At 37.3% G+C, this 22,246-nt stretch overlaps 1 protein-coding gene across 1 annotated transcript in view; it reads left to right on the top strand.

The window, feature by feature from the left end:
* DNAH5 (dynein axonemal heavy chain 5) overlaps nt 1-19,629 on the top strand; it is a gene marked incomplete at its 5' end in the record, with an annotated part of 162,574 nt that extends 142,945 nt beyond the window's left edge. The window contains 9 exons of the mRNA XM_083360300.1: nt 737-982; nt 1,683-1,902; nt 2,857-3,062; nt 3,552-3,755; nt 5,912-6,127; nt 7,083-7,295; nt 8,590-8,742; nt 12,570-12,801; nt 19,411-19,629. Of these exons, the coding sequence (XP_083216426.1) occupies nt 737-982; nt 1,683-1,902; nt 2,857-3,062; nt 3,552-3,755; nt 5,912-6,127; nt 7,083-7,295; nt 8,590-8,742; nt 12,570-12,801; nt 19,411-19,562 (1,842 nt within the window). The 3' untranslated portion in view covers nt 19,563-19,629. The remainder of the gene's footprint in view (nt 1-736; nt 983-1,682; nt 1,903-2,856; nt 3,063-3,551; nt 3,756-5,911; nt 6,128-7,082; nt 7,296-8,589; nt 8,743-12,569; nt 12,802-19,410) is intronic.
* Between the last annotated feature and the right edge of the window lie 2,617 nt (nt 19,630-22,246).

Raw genomic sequence — 22,246 nt, 5'->3', positions numbered from 1 at the left:
AATAGATCTGTTCCTTTAGTGTAAAATGGTTCTTTGAACTCCCAACCGATTCAGGAGTCCAAAAAGATTCTATAATCAATGGCATTGAATGCTGGTAAGATATATAATATTTCCCAAGGGCTACATTTCCAAAACCAGCTCTTGATCTTATGGATGGGAAGAATGTTTTTCTTAAGGTCTAGGATTTCCCTTAAACCTACAGTAGTGTATACATGGCCAGGGATATCACTGTATTGTGGAAAATCTCCAAGAAATGAATGAACCTTAAAGGGACATTGCAAAACACTAGCTTTGGGGAAAGTAGTAATTGTACACTGCTTTCCAGTAAATCTCAGTGTTATTTGTGATGAAGGGATTGAGACTGTTCTTCTTATATCAGCAAGTGAATACCATTTGGCTTCAATCCCAGCTTTACAAATTGGATATTTGTCCTGTTGCTTTCAGTGAGAATGCTGAAATGCAAATACTGCTGTAGGCACCTTAGGCTTATTAAAGTTTAGTGAGAATCCTGCAGACATTATTCTAAATAATATGAACATTTAGTAGTTTTATATATACACAATACTACTGCTCACATGGTATAATAAGATTTGCACCATACTTCTGTAATATTCTAATGGGTTGATTGTACATTCATGTTCAGTCAAAGATCCTGCAAATTCTTTGTCTCCAAAGTCCCTGCATTTTTCCTATTAAATACAAGTGAAACCTTAATATATGTCTTTTTAAAAATTAGGCTAGGAAGTACATTAAGGATACCATGGGAGAAAAATATGCGGAAGGGGTCATTTTAGATTTGGAGAAGACTTGGGAAGAATCTGATCCACGCACACCTCTCATCTGCTTCCTGTCGATGGGCTCCGATCCTACTGATTCAATCATTGCTTTGGGGAAAAGGTTGAAAATTGAAACACGCTACGTTTCTATGGGTCAGGGACAAGAAGTCCATGCACGTAAACTCCTGCAGCAAACTATGGCTCATGTAAGGCAACTTTTCCATGCTAATTTGGTGTAGGGCATTTTTTTAAAAAATAGAACATTACAAATTACTAGTGAAGTTTAGCTAAACATGAATATAGCATACCTAATAGCTGTTTTTTTTTGAATAGAATTTGTCTTTTTATTTCTAAAGAGCAAAATAGGATTATTTCTAGCCAGTAGCATTCTGAAAATAAAAATATAGCATGTTTTTAAATCAATTGCTCCATATATTATGATTCAAAAATATTGCTAAATTCTAGGCACAATCCAATACACGTTTATATTTGGGAGCTCTCAGGAATACATATTGCTTGTGTGAAACACATTTATATTTCAGATAAATTAAGTTGTTACTTTGTTGAATTTCATTTTCAAAATAAAATTGATCATTGTTGATGATGTAGAGTGAAAGATTATGCCAGTTGGATATGTACAAGATAGCATTCATCCTACCACTGAAAATCTAATCTGTTCTAAGTAGGATCCATAGAATTCTTTCATATTCTTAGATTATTGGTTATATTTCAGATACCTTAGGAGCTAAAAACACATTATGATATATTTGTAAAATACTGTGTCAGCACTGAGGAATTGTGAATTGTAGTATCATTGGAAGGCAACAATAATCGGAATGCATAGTGTTGACTTCCAGAGGGAAAAACAAACCTAGCTACATGTCTTTTAAAATCTTCTTCTCTTAGGGTGGATGGGCCCTCTTGCAGAACTGCCACTTGGGTCTTGACTTTATGGATGAGCTGATGGACACTGTTGTGGAAACAGACATAGTTCATGAGGCCTTTCGCTTGTGGATGACTACAGAGGTCCACAAACACTTTCCTATCACCCTTCTACAGATGTCTATAAAATTCACCAATGAACCTCCCCAGGGACTTAAAGCTGGCCTGAAGCGAACGTATGGAGGTGAGTCACTTAGCCTCAGCTGTCTTACAGATATTTCATAAATTTTCCCCATAGAATTGGATATTTTATTCTGTTTTCAGCAAGACAAAATCACGTACCTTGAATGATCTTAAAGAGTGCTTGGAGTATTTTGATCAGTCAGTTTGTACTGGATTTTCTACTTGAAACATATATTAAATATAAGATAAATGGCTATAGGCATGCCTATAAATATCTGGATGTTATAATCATTTGCTAGTCAGTAAATTATCAATTAGGGTATGTCTGACTAAATATTGAAAATGAACACCAGCAGATTATTAAAATGTTTTACTGAGTATTTTCATTCATGTATATTAGCAATAGCAATAGCACTTAGACTTATATACCACTTCTCAGTGCTTTACAGCCCTCTCTAAGTGATTTACAGGGTCAGCATATTGCCCCCAACAATCTGGGTCTTCATTTTACCAACCTCAGAAGGATGGAAGGCTGAGTCAACCTGTAGCCAGTCAAGATCGATTGCTGGCAGTCAGCAGAATTAGCCTGCAATACTTCATTCTAACCACTGCACCACAGCAGCTCCATTACTTCAAGATTTGTGATTGGTTTAGAGCAGGGGTATCAAACTGCCAGCCCGCGGGCCGGATGCATCATGCCGAAACCATGCCCAACCCATTGGCAATGGAAAAAAGTCATGATACCTCGCAACACGTCACGTGACGTTACGAGTTTAACACCCCTGGTTTAGAGAATTTGCTTTGATAGTTATGTATGGCTATTCTTTTCAAGTACAACATATATGTGGGAAATATAGTATTATTTTTCTCTAAGCAACCATCATACAGAAATTATGATTAAATGGGAATTGCAGAGGAAAAATGCAGTTCCAGAAAGCCAAAATAAAATAAGAAAGCTTTTCATAAAGGGCTTTATAGGAAAGTTTGTTTATAATGGTCAATGACTTTGTTACAGGTGTGAATCAAGATCTTTTGGACATCAGCAACATGGTACAATGGAAGCCAATGTTGTATGCTGTGGCCTTCCTCCATTCCACTGTTCAGGAGAGAAGGAAATTTGGCCCTCTAGGATGGAATATTCCTTATGAATTCAACCAAGCTGATTTCAATGCCACAGTACAGTTTGTTCAGAACCATTTGGATGACATGGACATCAAAAAGGTTAATTGGCACTAATTGGCTGGAAATAACTCTCTAGCAGCATATATGAAACTTGAAATAATTTACAGTGTTGTCAACCAATCTTCACTCAGTGTAATATATTCAATTAACCTTTTATGTTAAACAGCCATTAAATTCACTAGAATAGATTTAGAGGTGAGAATGGATTGTCCTGATACCAGATGTAATATATATTGGATGGCTATGATATACTGTTGGAAGAGAAAGAAGATAGCTAAAAACAAGAGAGAGATAGCAAAGTAAATTGGGGGAGGATTACAATTTAATAATGAAACTATTTTTTGACTCAGTCTAGTTCAGAATAAGATAATACATGCATGGGAATTTTCAGATCTTTCATATGCCCATGAACTAGAAGACTAAAAGACCTCCAAGGTCCCTTCCAGTTCTATTCTGATTGATTGATTGATATATAGATACACTTATTTTAGTATATGGTTGCATGAACATACCATATATATTTTTCAGGGGGTGTCCTGGAACACTGTTCGTTATATGATTGGAGAAATTCAGTATGGTGGAAGGGTTACAGATGACTATGACAAAAGGCTCCTTAACACATTTGCTAAAGTGTGGTTCAATGAAAACATGTTCAGCCAAGACTTTTCATTTTTCAAAGGATACAATATACCCAAGTGTACTGCGGTGGATCAGTACCTGCACTACATACAGGTTTGTTATCATTAGCAAATAAAAGGAAAACTTAAGTTTTTAAGTTAATAAATTAAAAGCTTTCTTCATTCACAAGGTCAGTGCTCAGAGTCTAGTATACTTCCTCCTTAATCAGACTCCCTGTATAGAATTTGCAGACAAGAACTCTGAATATATGTACGGAGGATACTTTAATGTAAAGAAATTAATACCAAAATATGGAAGGAACTGAGAAATTAATAATTTCCCAGGTAGGTAGATTGAATTGCTGCCTCACGGCCTCCGAGAGACTTGTGATTAAGACATTTGTGAACATCTGGAAATTCTTGATTTAAAAATCGCCTTTGTCCTGATGTCAGTGACAATGAATTTCCTTTCAATACTTCAGTCATAACGATATGAATGGGGTGGGAGAATGATGCTGTTACCATCACAAAGAAGACTATTGCTGATGAGCCGCTTAAAAATATAATATATAAATAAATAAAATATATAGTATCAAGGTTACAGTTGAACTGAACTATTATCTGTATTTCAAAGCACTGTATGAGTGTTAAGTTAGAGAATTATTCTTTCACCTTGGGTAACAATTTCCCGAAACATATTGTATAAATGAAAAATTCTCTGAAATCTTACTATTTGTTGATATCTTTTGAAAGATACATATATGGGCACATTTATAAACATTTATTATATATGTATATGTATAAACTATATATATCTTTATATAGATATAGATCTCTCTCTCTCTGCGTGTACATACACTGTACTACACACACACACATACATACATGTGTGATGTGTGTATATGCTGGTGTGTACACACACACACATATATACACACAGACACATATACATATATACATACATACACAGTGCTTTTTTTGTAAAAAAAGGTGCTGGAACTCACACACGTCATACAACCCACCTTGCCTACCCTACAAGGGTTCCATCCAAAAAAGGTGCTGGAACTCCGTTCTGGGCGTTCTATGACAAAAAAAGCCCTGTGTGTGTATGTATGTGTATGTATGTGTATATATACACATACGTGTATGTACACACACACACATATATACATATACATACATACATATACATACATACATACACATATACACATATACACACACACAGACACACAGACACACAGACAGACAGACACACACACACACACACACACACACACACACACACACACACACACATATATATATATATATATATATATATATATATATATATATATATATATATATATATATATATATATCCCCATTCGGGGTGACATCTTCAGTGTGGTTTGAATTGTGTTTGGTTTGTTTGGAATGTTGCTTCTGGAATTTCAGTTGAAGCAGCTCTCTTGCTCTCAGTGGTTGTTAGGCGGGGTCAGTGTCAATGTTTCTGTTTACTGATTGGTTGGTGGAGAACTAGGCCTCGAGGAATTATCCTTCTCTCCTTGACTTTGCTTGGGTTATAACTGTGGTCCCAGTTAGATCAAACTTGTGTCCTTCCGAGTCCTTGTAGACGGACATGAGGGACAATGGGTCATGTCTTTTGATAGCCAGGGAGTGCTTGTGCAGCCTGGTAGAAAGCTTTTTTTTCCTGTTTGGCCCACACAGTTCTTTTCACAGTTGTTGCACTGGACTTGGTATATACTTCAAGTGAAATACCAAAAGCAACATTTCAACAAACCGAACACAATTCAAACCGCACTGAAGATGTCCCCTTGAACAGGGATGAAACATTTGCAACCTAATTACCAAGCCTGGAGATCAAACCAACAGCTTATATATATGTATGTAAACTATATGCACACATGCTTACACAGTATATGTGTGTGTGTGTGTGTATAATTATTATTATTAAAAATATTCTTTTAGATTCCAGTGTGGGGTTATCTTTTCAGAGTGTTTCAATGTTAAACCTTCAATCAATAAGGTATTAAAATAGGGATTTTTATTCCTATCAGTTTGATCGCTGTGCTCTCTGATGCTAATATGTTTTTTTTTAAAAAAAATAGGATTGCTATTGCCACTCTGCCTTTTTAATACTCATTTCCACCAGTACGTTAGACGAGTCTCTATATTATTCTACTGTATTTATTTGTAAAATGTATTGACCGCTCAGCTTACTACAAGGTAACTCTTGTCATCTCTGCTTTACATTGGCTTGTACAGGGCTTGCCTGCTTATGATACTCCAGAAGTCTTTGGGCTGCATCCCAATGCTGATATTACATACCAGAGCAAACTGGCAAAAGATGTGCTAGACACCATCCTCAGCATTCAGCCCAAAGATAGCTCTAGTGGAAGTGGTGAAACCCGAGAAGCTGTGGTGGCCAGGCTAGCTGATGATATGCTGGAGAAATTACCTGCAGATTATGTGCCTTTTGAAGTAAGTTCATAAAATCTTGAGATAGGAAGCATCTGCTGCATCGGAATTGTTTTTCACTTTGTCTAACTGGAAAAAAACCTTTTTATTAATCCCACTTTTTTTTAAAAAATGTTTTCAATATACTTGTAACCTAGGCATTAAGGAATGAACTGGTAAAGCAAAATAACAAAGAGGCGTATGGTGCTTTATGGAAAAGTAGGCCAGTTTCAAAATGGAGAGAAACACCCCATTATATTTCTTTGTTCCAATTGGCAGACATGAATGATAAAATGCACTGATATCCAAATAATGAAATCAACCAAAAAAGGCCAACTGAAAGATATTTGCTTATAAAAAATAGGTATTGCTAAAAGATTAAACTGATCTTGTCTACATTTTTACACAGTGAATAAAACAAAATAAAGTAAAACAAAAATTGTTTCAAATTAATAACAAAACGAGCACTTTGGTCAGCCTTTCTGATTAACGTGATCTACTGCACATGCAATATTTTTTTCCCCATTCAGTTGTGTTTAATTCTTGGAGACTGCCTGGACACGATCATTTCTTTGGTTTGACTTGATAGTTATATTTATAATGAGATTTATGCAATCTGCACATTTCAAAGCTTTCTATATTTTTTAGTTTTTCCATAAAGAAGTATGGATACAATAACCCCCTAAATATACTGTAATACCATTTTTATACTTGCATTTATTTTCAAATACTTTTATCACCTATGAAATAACTGATTTAGAGATTTTTTTTTAGACAATCTTCTTGTACATGATCTTGGTGTTCAAAGATTTCATGCTCTGTGCCTCTTTGAAAAATTCTTTCCTGCCATTTCATTTCCTCCACAGAGAATTTTAGAGAGGTCAGTAGCTAATGCCTAGTGGACATGGCAGTCAGCATGCTAACTGGCATTGTATTTAAATATTCTGTATTTCATTATCTTTAAATATTCCTATCTCAGGTAAAAGAAAGGCTTCAGCAAATGGGACCATTTCAGCCAATGAACATCTTTCTGCGACAGGAAATTGACAGAATGCAAAGGATTATTGCTCTGGTGCGAAACACTTTGACAGATCTTAAACTCGCCATTGATGGAACCATAATCATGAATGAGAATCTCAGGGATGCTCTGGATTGTATGTATGATGCACGGATCCCAGAGCGCTGGAGAAAGGTTGGTATTGCTGTTTCATTAGAAGGAAAATGTTAGAGCATCATTCTTCTGAATTAACAGCCCTAATCCAATTATGTCATGTTCAAAGCACCTAAACACACCTACATAGTTACTGCTAATTAATTGATTCCTTGTAATTGAAGGCTTGTTCTCATACATTTACTTGAAAGTTCTGTTTGCATTACATCCCATTCCAGTGGGAAGTTTCTAGGCCATATAGCAGACATGTCAAACTCGTGATGTCACGTGACATCACACAATGTATCGGGACGGTTTTGCCATTGCTTGCAATGGGGTGGGCGTGGCTTCCGGATGACGCATCTGGCCCGTGGGCTGACAGTTTGACACCCCTGCCATATAGGAGTGATGTCTCATGTATTTTCTACATGCCATTTCTGTCTTAGCAATTTAGTACTGCAGAGTCTACTGGGATTTTTTTTAAAAAATGCATTTACTTCATGAGCAGCATATGAGCCTTGGTGGAGCAGTGGGCTAATGCCTCCTTAAGTAACACCAGCTGCCTGCAATTAGTGCAGGTTCGCATCCCACCAGGCTCAAGGTTGACTCAGCCTTCCATCCTTCCGAGGTAGGTAAAATGAGGACCCAGATTGTTGGGGGCAATTAAGCTGACTTTGTAATAATGCCGCTGGGGTGTGTGTGAAAGCCCTAATAAGCAGGCATATACATAGAATGAAGGCTACTGCTAAGTTTGTAAGCCGCCCTGAGTCTTCGGAGAAGGGCGGGATATAAATGGAATTAAAATAAATTAAAAAAAAATAATCATCTGCATCCAACAGTAATGTTTTATAGGAGTAGCTTGTTCTATTTGCCGTGTACTATTGCAGATTTGGGTGAGAAAGGACTAGAGCAGGGGTCTTCAAACTTGGCCCTTTTATGACTTGTGGACTTCACGTCCACAAGTCATAAAAGGGCCAGATTTGAAGACCCTTGGACTAGAAGCTAACATGACTGAATGTTCCCTCATACAAGGAGGAAGATTCTGATTACTCTTTTCCAGTGCTTTTTTTGTAAAAGAAAAAGGTGCCGGAACACATGTCATACAACCCGCCTTGCCTACTCTACAAGGTTCCATCCAAAAAAAGTGCCGGAACTCCGTTCTGAGCTTTCTATGACAAAAAAAGCCCTGCTCTTCTCTGACATCTTATCCTTAACATGGAATATTCCATCATATGAATATGCAGTACACAACTCAGATACTTTTACTTCTTCAACACCCAGGTTTCGAAGCATTGTACAGCCTAGTTTCTTATACCACATTTATCTCTGTTTCTAGGCATCTTGGGCTTCCAGTACCCTTGGTTTTTGGTTTACTGAATTTCTTGAAAGAAACCGGCAATTTCATTCTTGGATTTTTGAGAAACGACCAAATTGCTTTTGGATGACAGGATTCTTCAATCCCCAGGGCTTCTTAACTGCAATGAGACAGGTTAAATATCTGATTGCTATACAATTCTATCCACTTGTTTTGATTTTTATCTGAAATGAATACATGTGGAGATACCATCTATTTTCAGGAAAGTGAATGGAGTTGTCTTTGCCTTCTCGAAGAAACTAGGGCTGGTATAATTAGACCTCACTTTCCTTTAACTATTTTTTTTTCATTTTCATGATTGTAACATTGCATAGGGCATTCCAGTCTTCTTCCTCTAGCCTGCAATATTGTACTAGGCTTGAAAAACCTTAAGTCAATAGTAAATTATGGCAGGAAAAGATAGTCTTTGGAGATCCAAGAACAAAGATCTGTTGTCAGGCAAATATTCTAAATCTTAAATTTCAAACTGTATTCTTACCTGCGATTTCAACAAGCAGACATTTTTAAATCAAATATATAAAACTGCCTGTTGTACTTGAGCAACCTGCTGTCATGGCTCTCAACAGCTGTCCATATAGTTCACAGTGGAACACAGCAGCCAGCTGACTCCGGGCAGCTGCCCATGACTCCTATCATGCTAGGGAAGGAGAGCTTCCCTAATTTGGTATTCTGTGCTTCCCAGCAGCCAATCAACTGTTCTGTACAACTGTGTGTCTTTGTGTGCATGGCTCCTGCCTAACTCCTATGGAACAGAGAGGAGGACTCCACTGCTAAAAATATTGTCCAAATTTTAAATCTTTCTTTATGTCTCCTTTGCATGGTTTCTCTGCTGCTTCTGTGGTAGATTAAGATAATAACCAGAGAACCTGCTGCTTTTTGATTTCTAGGAAGGGGAAAGGGAATTTGCTGACAAGAGGATATAGACATTAACTGGCTGACAGGTGGCCTCCCCTTACAAGGAGAGTGAAAGTTGGAGGTATTACAAGGAAATGTTCTAGAAATCGAAACTTTAAAACCTGTTCTAACTGGTCGTTTTTCAGAGAAAGTTCTGGCTTCTGAATTTGAATTAGTTTTTGACCCCTTTATAAAATATCTTTCTAAATTAGTCCCACCTTTCTGATACTAGCATATATTGGCTTTCTGAACTAGGCTTCAATGTACTTTACAGCTGGTTTCCTGAGCAATAAAAACTCTGATCAGATGGTTTGACAAAATGTAATGAGTGGACTGCTCAGATCATGAGCTTCTCATGGCAAAATTTAGGTTTTAAATTGAAGTAAGTAGGGAAAAGCACTAGGCCACTTAGATATGAACTAAATCATATACCTGATGAATACACAGTAGAGGTGACAAATAGATTTAAGGAATTAGCTCTGATAGAGTGCCTGAAGAATTATGGGTGGAGGTTTGCAACATTATACAAGAGGTAGCAACTAAAACCATCCCAAAGAAAAAGAAATGCAAGAAAGCAAAATGGCTGTCTGAGGAAGCTTTGCAAATAGCTGAGGAAAGGAGGGAAGTGAAAGGCAAGGGAGAAAGAGAAAAATACACCCAATTGAATGCAGAATTCCAGAGGATAGCTAGAAGAGATAAGAATGCCTTCTTAAATGAACAGTGCAAAGAAATAGAAGAAAACAATAGAATAGGGAGGACCAGAGATCTCTTCAAGAAAATTGGAGATATGAAGGGAATGTTTCATGCAAAGATGGGCATGATAAAGGACCAAAATGGCAGGGACCTAACAGAGGCAGAAGAGATTAAGAAGAGATGGCAAAACTACACAGAAGAACTATACAAGAATGAGCTTAATGTCCCAGATAACGACGATTGGGTGGTCACTGACCCCCGAGCCAGACATCCTAGCATGTAAAGTGAAATGGGCCTTAGGAAATCTGAGCAACAACAAATCTAGTGGAGGTGACAGTATTCCAGCTGAGCTATTCAAAATCTTAAAAGACGATGCAGTAAAAGTGCTACACTCAATTTCCCAGCAAATTTGGAAAACTCAACAGTGGCTACAGGACTGGAAAAGGTCAGTTTGCATACCAATTCCAAAGAAAGACAATGCCAAAGAATGTTCAAACTATTGCACCATTGCACTCATTTCACATGCTAGTAAAGTTATGCTTAAAATCCTACAAGCTAGACTCCAGCAGTATGTGGATTGAGAACTACCAGAAGTACAGGCAGGATTTCGAAGAGGCAGAGGAACTAGAGATCAAATTGCCAACATACGCTGGATCATGGAGAAAGCTAGGGAATTCCAGTAAAACATCTATTTCTGCTTCATTGACTATGCTGAAGCCTTTGATTGTGTGGATCACAACAAACTGCGGCAAGTTCTTAAAGAGATGGGCATACCAGATCATCTTATTTGTCTCTTGAGAAACCTATATGTGGGCCAAGAAGCAACAGTGAGAACTGGACACGGAACCACTGATTGGTTCAAAATTGGGAAAGGAGTCCGGCAAGGCTGTATACTGTCGCCCTGCCTATTTAGCTTATATGCAGAGCACATCATGAGAAAGGCAGGCCTAGACGAATCAAAAGTTTGAATTGAGATTGCTGGGAGAAATATCAACAACCTAAGATATGCAGCTGATACCACTCTAATGGCAGAAAGTGAAGAGGAACTAAAGAGCCTCTTGGTGCAGGTGAAGAAGAGTGCAAAAGTTGGCTTGAAACTCAACATTAAGAAAACCAAGATCATGGCATCCGACCCTCTCAATTCCTGGCAAATAGATGGGGAAGAAATGGAGGGAGTGACAGATTTTATTTTCCTGGGCTCCAAGATCACCGCAGATGGGGACTGTAGCCAAAAATTAAAAAGACGCTTGCTCCTGGGGAGAAAAGCTATGGCAAATCTAGACACCATACTAAAAAGCAGAGACATCACCCTGCCAACAAAAGTGTGTATAGTCAAGCCCATGGTTTTCCCAGTTGCAATGTATGGCTGTGAAAGTTGGACCATAAGAAAGGCTGAGTGCCAAAGAATTGAAGCCTTCGAACTATGGTGCTGGAGAAAACTCCTGTGAGTCCCTTAGACTGCAAGGTGATCAAACCAGTCAGTCCTAGAGGAGATCAACTCTGACTGCTCTTTAGAAGGCCAGATCCTGAAGTTGAAACTCAAATACTTTGGCCAGCTAATGAAAAGGAAGGACTCACTGGAGAAGAGCCTAACGGTGGGAAAGATTGAGGGCAATAGAAGAAGAGGATGGCAGAGAATGGCTGGATGGAGTCACTGAAGCAGTAGGCGTGAGCTTAAATGGACTCCAGAAGATGGTAGAGGACAGGAAGACCTGAGGAACTCCATGGGGCCATGATGGGTTGGAAATGACTTTGCAACTAACAACAACAATGAGTGGAGTCAGGGTCTATATCGAAAGAGAAATAAGAAATATGAAAGAAGTACAAAATGTAATGAGTTGAGTGACAAAATGCAATGAGTTGAGTCAGGACCTATAAAGAAAGAGAAATAAGAAATATGACATAAGTATCACTTAGGGGAGTACTCACTTGAAATACTTACCTATGGAAGTTACGTTAGAGAGCCAGTTTAGTGTGGTGGTTAAGGCACAAGGCTAGAAACTGGGAGACTTTGGTGACTTTGGACCAGTCAATCGCTCTAAGAAGCAAGAAAGAAAGACAAACCACTTCCAAAATCTTGCCAAGAAAACTTCAGGGTCTTGACCCAGCAGCTGCCAGGAGTCATCACTGACTTGAAGGGACCAAAACTAAAAAACAAAACAAAAAAAAACCCTGCTTAGTTCTCACTTGTATACATACTACAGAAATTGGTATATAATTAGAAAAACTCAGGAGAAAAAAGAAAATATGTGACCATTGTATTTTCCAAGTTTTGGCTTCTTTATTCTGAAACCACATTGGTTGTTAGTAGAGATTCTGGTTTAACTTCTAACTGTTCCATTGCTTTGAAACAGGAAATAACAAGATCAAACAAGGGATGGGCACTTGACAGTGTAGTTCTGTGCAGTGAGGTCACAAAGTGGATGAATGATGACATTTCAACTCCTCCTTCTGAAGGAGTCTATGTATATGGCCTCTACCTAGAAGGAGCTGGATGGGACAAAAGGAACATGAAGCTCATTGAATCTAAACCTAAAGTGCTCTTTGAACCAATGCCTGTGATAAGAATATATGCAGAAAACAACAGTGAGTATTAAACTGAACGTGATTTTGATGATACAGTTGAAATTATTTCACCATTTAAAATAGCCTATGGATTCTACAGATTTTGTGGCATGAAAAATATGGAAAATGTTTGGATTTTAAATGAAAATGCTTGCTCTTGTCTGTCCCTGAGGAACAAATGCTGCCATTTTTTTTAATATAGGGTCCTGAAAAGCTTTATTTCTAGTTCTCCTTTGGGAGCAGAGATATTAAAATACTGCTTACTGAATATGTATTACTCAGTAGTATGCAAAGTGTATTCGCGTTTGTATTCCTAGCAACAGCAGTGCTAACCTATGTGCTTTGTGGACATTAAGAAAGTATAAAGTTGTGTTAGAAAATGGTGAATTGTGTAAGAGAGGGCGTGAGTTTGATTTGAAACAATTTCTGCTAAGCCATGATCACCATTTGGAAGTAGGGGAAACAAGGTTTATTGGCACATTTCTAGGATTCTGCAACTGATCTTAAGTTATTCTATGAAGAAAAAGCATGTTAAAAAAACATCACAGGTCCAGCTTCAAAATTAAGCTGGTTCTGCTACATCCATGTGCCCTTTTAGCCTTGAATTGTCATTGCTTAGGTTTAGAATGTATTTGTACAATAAAGAAAAAGAGAGAGAGAACGTGGTGTACAGGGACCCAGAACTCAGTTTATTGAATCCCACATTCCACAAGTTTTTTTTTTCTCAGTAGCAAATTGCTATAATACCTATATAGAAAGTTTCTATAATAACTTTAAATATACCTATGCAATACTTATATTTAAACAGATCCATGGAACTACTTTATTATTTCCTTTTGCCAGTTTTAGGATTGACTTTGCAATGGATACATTCTAGGTAGAATGAAAGAGCCAAATAATGTGTAAAAATGTAGGATGCTGCTGTTTGCCTGCTGTATGCTCAGATGTGGCTTAAAGTGTGTTAGCCAATAAACAGCAGACTCTAATAAAATATGCATTTCTACTTCAACTTATGCTAGATCAGACCTGCTGTGTAAAACCTAATGACACCGATGGGTGAAGAGAATAAAAAAACATATTTGTTCATCTGGGAAAAATCAAAACAGTGGCAAAGGATTTCTTTCCACTTAAATTATTGATTTTTAAAATGTCAGTCAGCTTAAAGCCAGCTTTTTACACTTGTGAGGATTTTTTCAAACAAGGCAACAAGTTTTTACTTGGTATATACCGTAGGTGCTCTTGTTGACAGCTGAATGTATAGAATTTGGATTTGCTTGAGCGAACAAGTCAAAAGACTGAAAGTGCAACTCCAGAAGAGAAGGGAAGAAGCTCTGGGATCCATGAAGGGGTGAGGGGAACAGCTGTCAGAATCAACAGTGGGCTGGAGAGACAGATAGATTGTCACTCTGCTTTCTGAAATTTGGTTCAGAATGTTGACCTGAAAATAGACAGCTTTTAAGAAATAAAATCCCATAAGAAATAAAATGCAACTACAATAAAGCTTTGTAGTCCTCTCTTCTTCTTTCGGTTATTTTTGGCACAATCAGTTATTTGGTTAAATCTGTTTGTTTACCTTTGGTAAAAAGTAACTCTACACTGTGCCTATCAAGCTGATTTGCAGATATATGAAGGGATTTATAAATTGTATCCCTGTATAAATGCCTTCTCAGTTGAGAATATCACGCATGGCACAAAATATGAAGTGGTCCCATTCTACTTGGATTTCTAAGAACAGCATTTTAAATTGCCATCCTATGGATGATCAATTCCAGGAAGTAAATGAGATGAGTACAGGTGCTCCTGCCCACAAGACTTTTCATGTCAGAGACAGTTAGGAAAACCTGCATTGGTCTTGTTCCTACTTAGACAATTATGAGAAATGCTTCTGGGTAATACTGATGATTTCCATGGCATGAATGTACAGTCTCCTAATGGGGTCTGTTGTAAAATCTACATAAAACTGCTGGAATAGTTGTCCAAGAATATTAGTTGAAGTATCACTAATATCCAAATAAGGACCTCATCTAGAAATGAGGTAATTGGACTGGCATTTGGAGAGTAATTGTAGAGAGCAAGAAAAATGACTATTATAAGATAGGCCAGATCTGTTGCCAAAGTGATAAAGAGAAAAGTCCAGAACAAGCAGAAAGTATGCAGAAGTGGCCCAAACAAATGCCTCCTTAATTCATCTGGGTTTGGGGAGGGGGGGTACTGCACAATTAGACTTTGTAAAATTCTGTTATCGTCACTCTTAATAAAAGTAATCTTAACCTTTCTATTTTTTTGTGTATATTTCGATTTCATATTACTAAATAACCTCTTCTTCCTTTATACAATTCTCTTCAATACTTAATAATGTAATCCAGTTCTCATTTATCTCATTTCCATATCAATTTTACAATATTTAAAATAGTAGTCATTAAGATACAAATTGCCAGGAGAAAAAAAAGAGAAAAAGAGAAAAAAGAAAGGAAAAAGAAAAAAGAAAGGAAAAAAAAGAAAAAGGAGGAGGACAATAAAATATTCTTGTTTCTCATTTATAGTTTCCACATATTAAACATTAACCAAAATTTGTTCCATTTTAACATTCAATACATCCTTCATATCTCTGCATCCAAATATACTAACTACATTCTATCATTCTTAGCATATATACATCTTAACCCATATCATTTTAAAAAACTCAATATTTCAATGTTAATATTCATACATTTGTATTTTATTTTTTATTTTTATTATTATTTTTGTTGGGTAATCAATATTTTTATCTACTCATCAAATCATTCTCATAATCCCAGTACCATCCTGTCTATTTTAATATTATCTATTTCAGGCCTCTTAAAAATGTTCATATTTCTTCAATCTTATTCTTGCTTTCTTCCTTTGCCATGTCATTTTACGCTTCTTTGCCTCTGGATCATCAAAGCTTTCTTGTATTACTGTATCATATTGAGGTGGACCTCCAATCTTCACCTTTGTAGAATTAAAAAATCTGCCAATAGCACCAAACCTTATTATTTTCACCTCTTGATACAATTGTCCTGGTCCATCCTTCCATATTTTCTCCATCACCATCTTTAGAAACCTGTATTTGTTGACTATTTAATTCTTCTGCCAATGTATTTAATTGTTCAATTTCTTCTATTGAGTCCTGTCCCAATAAGATATTAGTTGTAATCACAGTCTGAGTTTGAGCTTGTTTCATCGAAATACTTTCTAACTCTTTTCCAAAGGCTCTTATTTCATCACCAGCTGTAGAAAGAAGCTGATAAGTTTGGTAGGATATTTCCCACAGAGCATGAATTTGTTTTTGAAAATCTTCCATTGTAGACTCTCACACCTGGTGTTCAAGGTTACTCTTTATCCCCAGAATTGCAATTTCAAATTTAGCCACTGGGTGTCCACCAAGTACTTTAAGAGTCCTTTTCTTTTGTTATTTCTTCTTTAAACGTTTTTTTTCCCCAAAAAACACCCCTGAATTTGTTTGACACCTTCTGAGGGGAGGGTTAAATTCCCCCTCCCTCTCCACAGGGGGGAAAGTACTTAGCAGCTTAATTAGGTGAAAAAAAGCTGATTGAGGTACAAGAGAGGATTCTTACCCTCGACTCTTCCATGCTGCTTTAATGTTGCCTGATGTTAGCTTTGACTTCGGCTGTCTGCAGCTTAGGAGCTGGCCATATTCCTATGGTCAGTCATTCGTCCACTGGTACAAAGGGAATGCAGGCACTAATGAGGGGGTTGCTGCCCCCCGTGTTTCTGCAAAGGCCCCTTTTGTCTAGACACCCCTCCAGGGCAACTCGTCGGTCCCTCTAGGACCCCCCCAGTGATGCGAATCTGGACATGGAAGATGGGAGCCATCCTCCAGACGTCCATTTTACAGCTGTAGGCAAACCGGAAGCTGTTCGAAGGGATTTCTTGTTATTCAGTCTTTCAAAACAGCTTGTAAAAATTCCAGGTCAAGCTGTATTTGTAATCCAGGGAAGTCCAATGACTTCAAACATAGTTTTTATTTATAATTGTAATCCATCCTGTAGGACAGGGCAATCCAAAAAGAGTATTTCTTTTTCAGCCACAATCTTCAGGACTTTAAATTCCAAGGACACCAAAATGTTTAAACTATAAGCTATGTCTAGGCATACAGCCAAGTTTTAAGAATCCAATCAGAGCAACTCAGTAAAATAAAGACAAGGAAAAAGAAAAAAAGCAAGGTTGAATGTAGTTCTCACTTTTGCCACTAGATGTCAGTAGATGTCCATTCCCACCATACTTTTAAAAAAGTTTAAGGAGTTAAAACACAATGGTTTCCAAACAAGGAATAAACAAAAAAAAGTTTTTCAAATTATCCTTCTTTTATGCCTCAGTCTTGTAGAGAGATAAGGAAAATAGTCTCACCCAGATCAGCTGTTTTGCCTTTTGCTTTTAAAATCCATTGTCTCCGCTGATCAGCTGCTTCTGGCAGACCTCATGGGTACGGTCAACCTTTCTTCCTGCCAGTCCTGAAGGCTCCCTTGGATCTGCAATCTGCAAAGTTTCACCCTTTGGCCAGTTGCCTCTACAGGGCAACTTTCAGTCCTATTGGACTCCCCAGCTGGTAGAAATCAGGCTTGGGGAAGGGAGATTCATTTCCCAGCGCCCATCTTGCAGCAATGTCACCGGAAACTCCTAAAGTAATCTTAGCCTTTCTGTGGAGTTGCTTCTTGGTTGTTCTACCAGGTGGGACAAACAGTAATGGAAAAGCTGAGAGGGAAAAAAAATCTGAAACTCAGTCAGGCAAGTTTTCATTTATTTATTTGTTCAGTATGTTATCTGCCACCCATCTTACCTCCAGTTTTGCAGATACGTCTGCTATGTTCAGTGATATTCTACTCCAACAGAACTGTCTCTAGATTGGGGGTGGGTAAAGCATGACTCTCCAGATACTGATTATAACTTTCATTATCCATTACCACTGACTATGCTGATGAGACTTGATAATTGGCAACATTGATAGGGGAAGTAGGGTCCATTCCTGTTATAGGGAACCAGGTTTGTTTCAAATAACGTTGGGTGGCTTGTATTCTATCATTGTCACTACAGGCCCAAGTGAGCTTTGTGATTCCATATCTTTTATCAACTTAGAGCTCATTCACACAGCTGAATAGACACAGGATGTCAATTGTCCCAGAGGTGCTTTCCCAAAAGGCAGCATCTGAACTGAAGATGTTTCTTGGATGAGAAATGAAATGTTTTCAAGGAAAATACCAAGAAAGTTCATTTGCCTTTTGTAAAATCAGCTTTGGGACAACCATGACCTGGATGACTGAGAATCTCCATAGACATAACATTTCAATTACTTAATAATGGACTAGTTGGCTTCTATCTCTTAGGTCAGTTCATTGAGTTCTGGCAGAAAGTAGTGTTTTCCCAGCTATTGTGACAGAAGACCACATGCCTGACAATCCAGTGTGTTGAGGAGGAATCTCTGGATTATTTATTATTTATCTGGGTTGGAAGAGTAAAACCAATTCCTGCCCTAAAAGTAACCCATATTACTTTCTTTGAGGGCAGCAAAATTATTGGCCTCTCAGAGGGGTGATAAAAGATAGGTTGGAAAATGGCATTTTTTTTCTGTTGGAACCCTTCTCTCCCATCACTGGAAGCATATTACCACTGCAATATGGATGGGCCCTTGGTCTGATAACACTGATAATTAACCTTCCTGGACAAAGATATCTGGCAATAATTATCCACATTCTGGTGCGCTCTCAATTGAATTACTGTATTGCTGTATAAATGTTTCTTTTTTTAAATGGCCTAGAAATTCTAATTATCCTGAAAGGCTGACTAGAGTTAAGCTACTTGAAAAACATATTACGCCTATGCGTTATATGCTGGACCCAATTCAACATGCTGCTTTTAATTTTTAAACTCCCATCTGCTTTGATGTACAATTTCCTGGAGGAGCATCTGCTTTTCTGTCTGTTTCCCCAGAGTGTTAAGGTTATTGTCTGATGCTTTCTTCCCTGTGAAGCGAAACTGTTGAAGTGGTGGAGGGAGCGATATGGAGGTTTAAACCCTTTTTTAGTCACTCAAACCTTTCGATTAAAATATAGCTGGGCAATACTTTTAAAAACACTTTTATGTATATTTTATTGCTTATTCACTAAGGAAATCAACACATCGGAAAGCATTTCTTGCCATTGCTAAGCCCTTTCACTTGCTTGTAACAGGCAAAGATGCTGTATGTGATAATTTGGTGCAGTATATTAAGGCAGGGGTCTCCAACCTTGGCAACTTTAAGCTTTTGCTGGCTGAGGAATTCTGGGAGTTGAAGTCCACAAGTCTTGAAAGTTGCCAAGGTTGGGTACCTCTGTATTAAGGTTCCTAATATATAATGTTCTGCTCCAAGTCTTTCAGGAAGCTTTTTTCTCTTATTCTGTATGTCAATTTATCAAAAACGTTCCTTAGTTCCTTTTGTCTTCCTAAATGTCTTTTCATAAGTGGTTTTCACAATTTATCCTTGGCTACACTAAGATCTGATAATTTATATGTTTAAACTTTTTTAATATTTTGATTTAAGCTAATTGAAATTTTATTTGAGTTTCTTGACAACTTTATAAAAATGAACTTTCCTTGTTTGTCTCTTCTTAGCCTCAAAAGATCCACGCCTGTACTCATGTCCAATCTACAAAAAACCACTTCGGACAGATCTGAATTACATTACTGCAGTGGACCTACGGACCACCCAGCCACCTGAACATTGGATATTACGTGGCGTTGCCTTATTATGTGATGTCAAGTAATGCTTAGAGAATACCTGCATGCTGGTCTAATTTCCTACTAGTTTTTTTTTAGAATAGCCCTTTTATTATATCCTTTACATGGGCATAAGAACCTAGCTCGGTCACAGGTTAGTTTGTTTTGAAGTATATATAGTAAAATATTCTTTTGCACCACCTTGACCTTCTTTCAAATGAGATGAATAAGTTGAATGTTCAGTTACTAAAAAAATACTACGTACTGTATATTCTTGATCAATAGTTCTCTTTTTAAAAAAAATACTGAATTGTGGTTTTTACGCAACTTTAATATGATTTTAATGAGCATACTAATTGAATTATAATTGGCATCTTATCTACGTGACTTCCAAGTATACCAATTATTTAATTATTTCTAAAGGTTTCCCTTCCCTCCAAATAATTGAGGGACACTTTCCACAAAATTTGTATTCTTACATATAGAAATTTAAAGGATTGCCAGGGCTGCTTGGGATATTCCTTGAATTAACACAGAGTTTGCTTGCCTCCCTGGAACATTTTCAATTCACAGGATGCAAACCAGGGTTTACTATAATTTGATAAACAAAGCATTTGTAGGATGCATTAAAAATACATTCTTGCAAACTTCCTTGCTTAAAAGTAAAGCACATTTAAATTTTTAAACATGGATGGAATAATGGTTCCAAAAATTTGTAATGCTGCAGATTGTATTGGCAAATCTGATTTCCAGAAGAAAAACATGAAAATTCTTGTTTTATAGTCACTGTATCATGTTAGTGCAGGCAAAAATATATTGATCAGTATAAGGCTTGAAGAGATGGTGATCTATTAAGCTAAATTTCCAGTTAGCCGTGCATGCTAGAGTATCTGTTTTTTGATACAGTTCTTGTGTAAGAGACAAGAACAGTTATCTGGCAATCAACAGGACAAACTAGATATTCTGCATTAGGTCTAATGTTGTGCAGTCCTGCCGTGAATGAGGCCTTTGTTGCCCCATTTTTTTTATACTCCTGAGTATCAATTGTAACCTTATTAAAATCATCCAGCTTTAAATATAAAGATCAGAATACAAAAATGAAAACAGAACTGTACAGATTGAACTCATAATTTCTATATTTTTACTTTGCTTCCTTTATAGTTTTGAACCATCAAGAGGAAAATAGTCTTTTAAAGCTATTTATAGAAACTATTCTTTTTCTTATGTATTATATAAATATAAATCTTGCATTGAAACAGGAAGATCATCTGCAAAGTGCCTTTTTGACTGGAGAGTAACTTGTGTTTTATGAATGCAGTGAGTTATTATGATTGTGAGAATGAATCTACTTTTCCTTTATTTACTTTATTGGTGTCTTTCTTTCTGCTTCTTTTCCTCCTCAGTTTTATCACCTTGACTCTTCATTTGTGTAAAATAAACCATATTTTTGTTTAATTTTGAGTTTGCCATTTTTTCCATGATTTGTGGTTAGATTTATTCCAGGGAAATCCCTCCCTGCAGAGAAATTTCAAGAATTTAAGAATGACCAGATAATATCAACAGTAATTTAATTCCATAGGGGGTAAAATGGAACATGTGTTTTAATTTGAGCCTGGAACAAAGAGTCTTCCTTCAAGTATTCTAGCAAAACATTTTGTGTTGCCTGAGATCTCACGGGAGAAAATTCAGAACAGCTTAAGTGTTCCATGACCTGTTGGAACAAACTTAGAATATTGGAATTTCAAACTGCAAGAAAGGCAATCCTTGCTGACCACCCATCTGTAGTAAGAAGAAAACCAGTGAGCCAATAGTTAAGAACAGAGGTCCCCAACCTTTTGGGCACCAGGGACCGATGCTGTGGAGAAAGGATTTTCTGTGGATCAGAGAGTGCATGGTTTTACATATTGCCCGCATCCCAGAGATGGGGCTTCTCTTGTTTGTGTGGCTCGGTTGCTGGAATGCCATGGACTGGTGCTGGTCCAGGGACCAGTGGTTGGGGACCCCTGGTTTAGAATCTATTAGAAGGGGCCTTTCTCACTTCTGAACCCAGACCTCCTTTGTTAATAGGATTTTGAAAGAGATTGTCCAACACATTACAGGACAAAGAAAAATAACTTATTTTCTCTTTTGAGAATCCAGGTAGGGAGACTTTCCTGATAAGAGATTCTCCATTCTTTTGGGTGGGTGTCAAAATGGGCCTCCTTACTTGTGCTCAGAATCTGGGGACAGTTCTATTTCCAAAACCTCATAAAGCTATGAGTCCATTTCCACAAGAATTGCCAATGAAGCAGTGCGCCCCAATTTAGTCACAAGCCATGAAACTAATAACTGCAGCATCTGGGCCAGTTAGAACATTCAAAGTGATGCCATTCAGAATGACCAAGTTCTGTTTCTGACTTCTGGTATTTTGGTATTTATTGCCCTGTTCACCACCCTGAGTCCTTCGGGAGAAGGGCGGTATACAAATTAAATTAAATAAATAAATAAATTAAATAAATAAACTCAAATAGCCAGTTTTAGCCTGAATTGTTTCAAGCTTGGAATAGTTCGTACATCTCTTTCAAGTAAGTAAAATCTTGGTGACCACTTAACCTCCAGAATTAAAGAGCAGCCATTAAAAAGCACATGAAGTGATATACCATAGCAGTTTGAGCTTCCACATTTATTAAAAGTACTTCTTCATCAGACATTCGGATCAAATGTTCTGCAATTAGGTAATAATTCAGTAGTT

This window comes from Vipera ursinii (assembly GCF_947247035.1).
Source record: "Vipera ursinii genome assembly, chromosome: 3".
Lineage (NCBI taxonomy): Eukaryota > Metazoa > Chordata > Lepidosauria > Squamata > Viperidae > Vipera > Vipera ursinii.
This window is presented reverse-complemented; position numbering and strand designations above follow the sequence as displayed.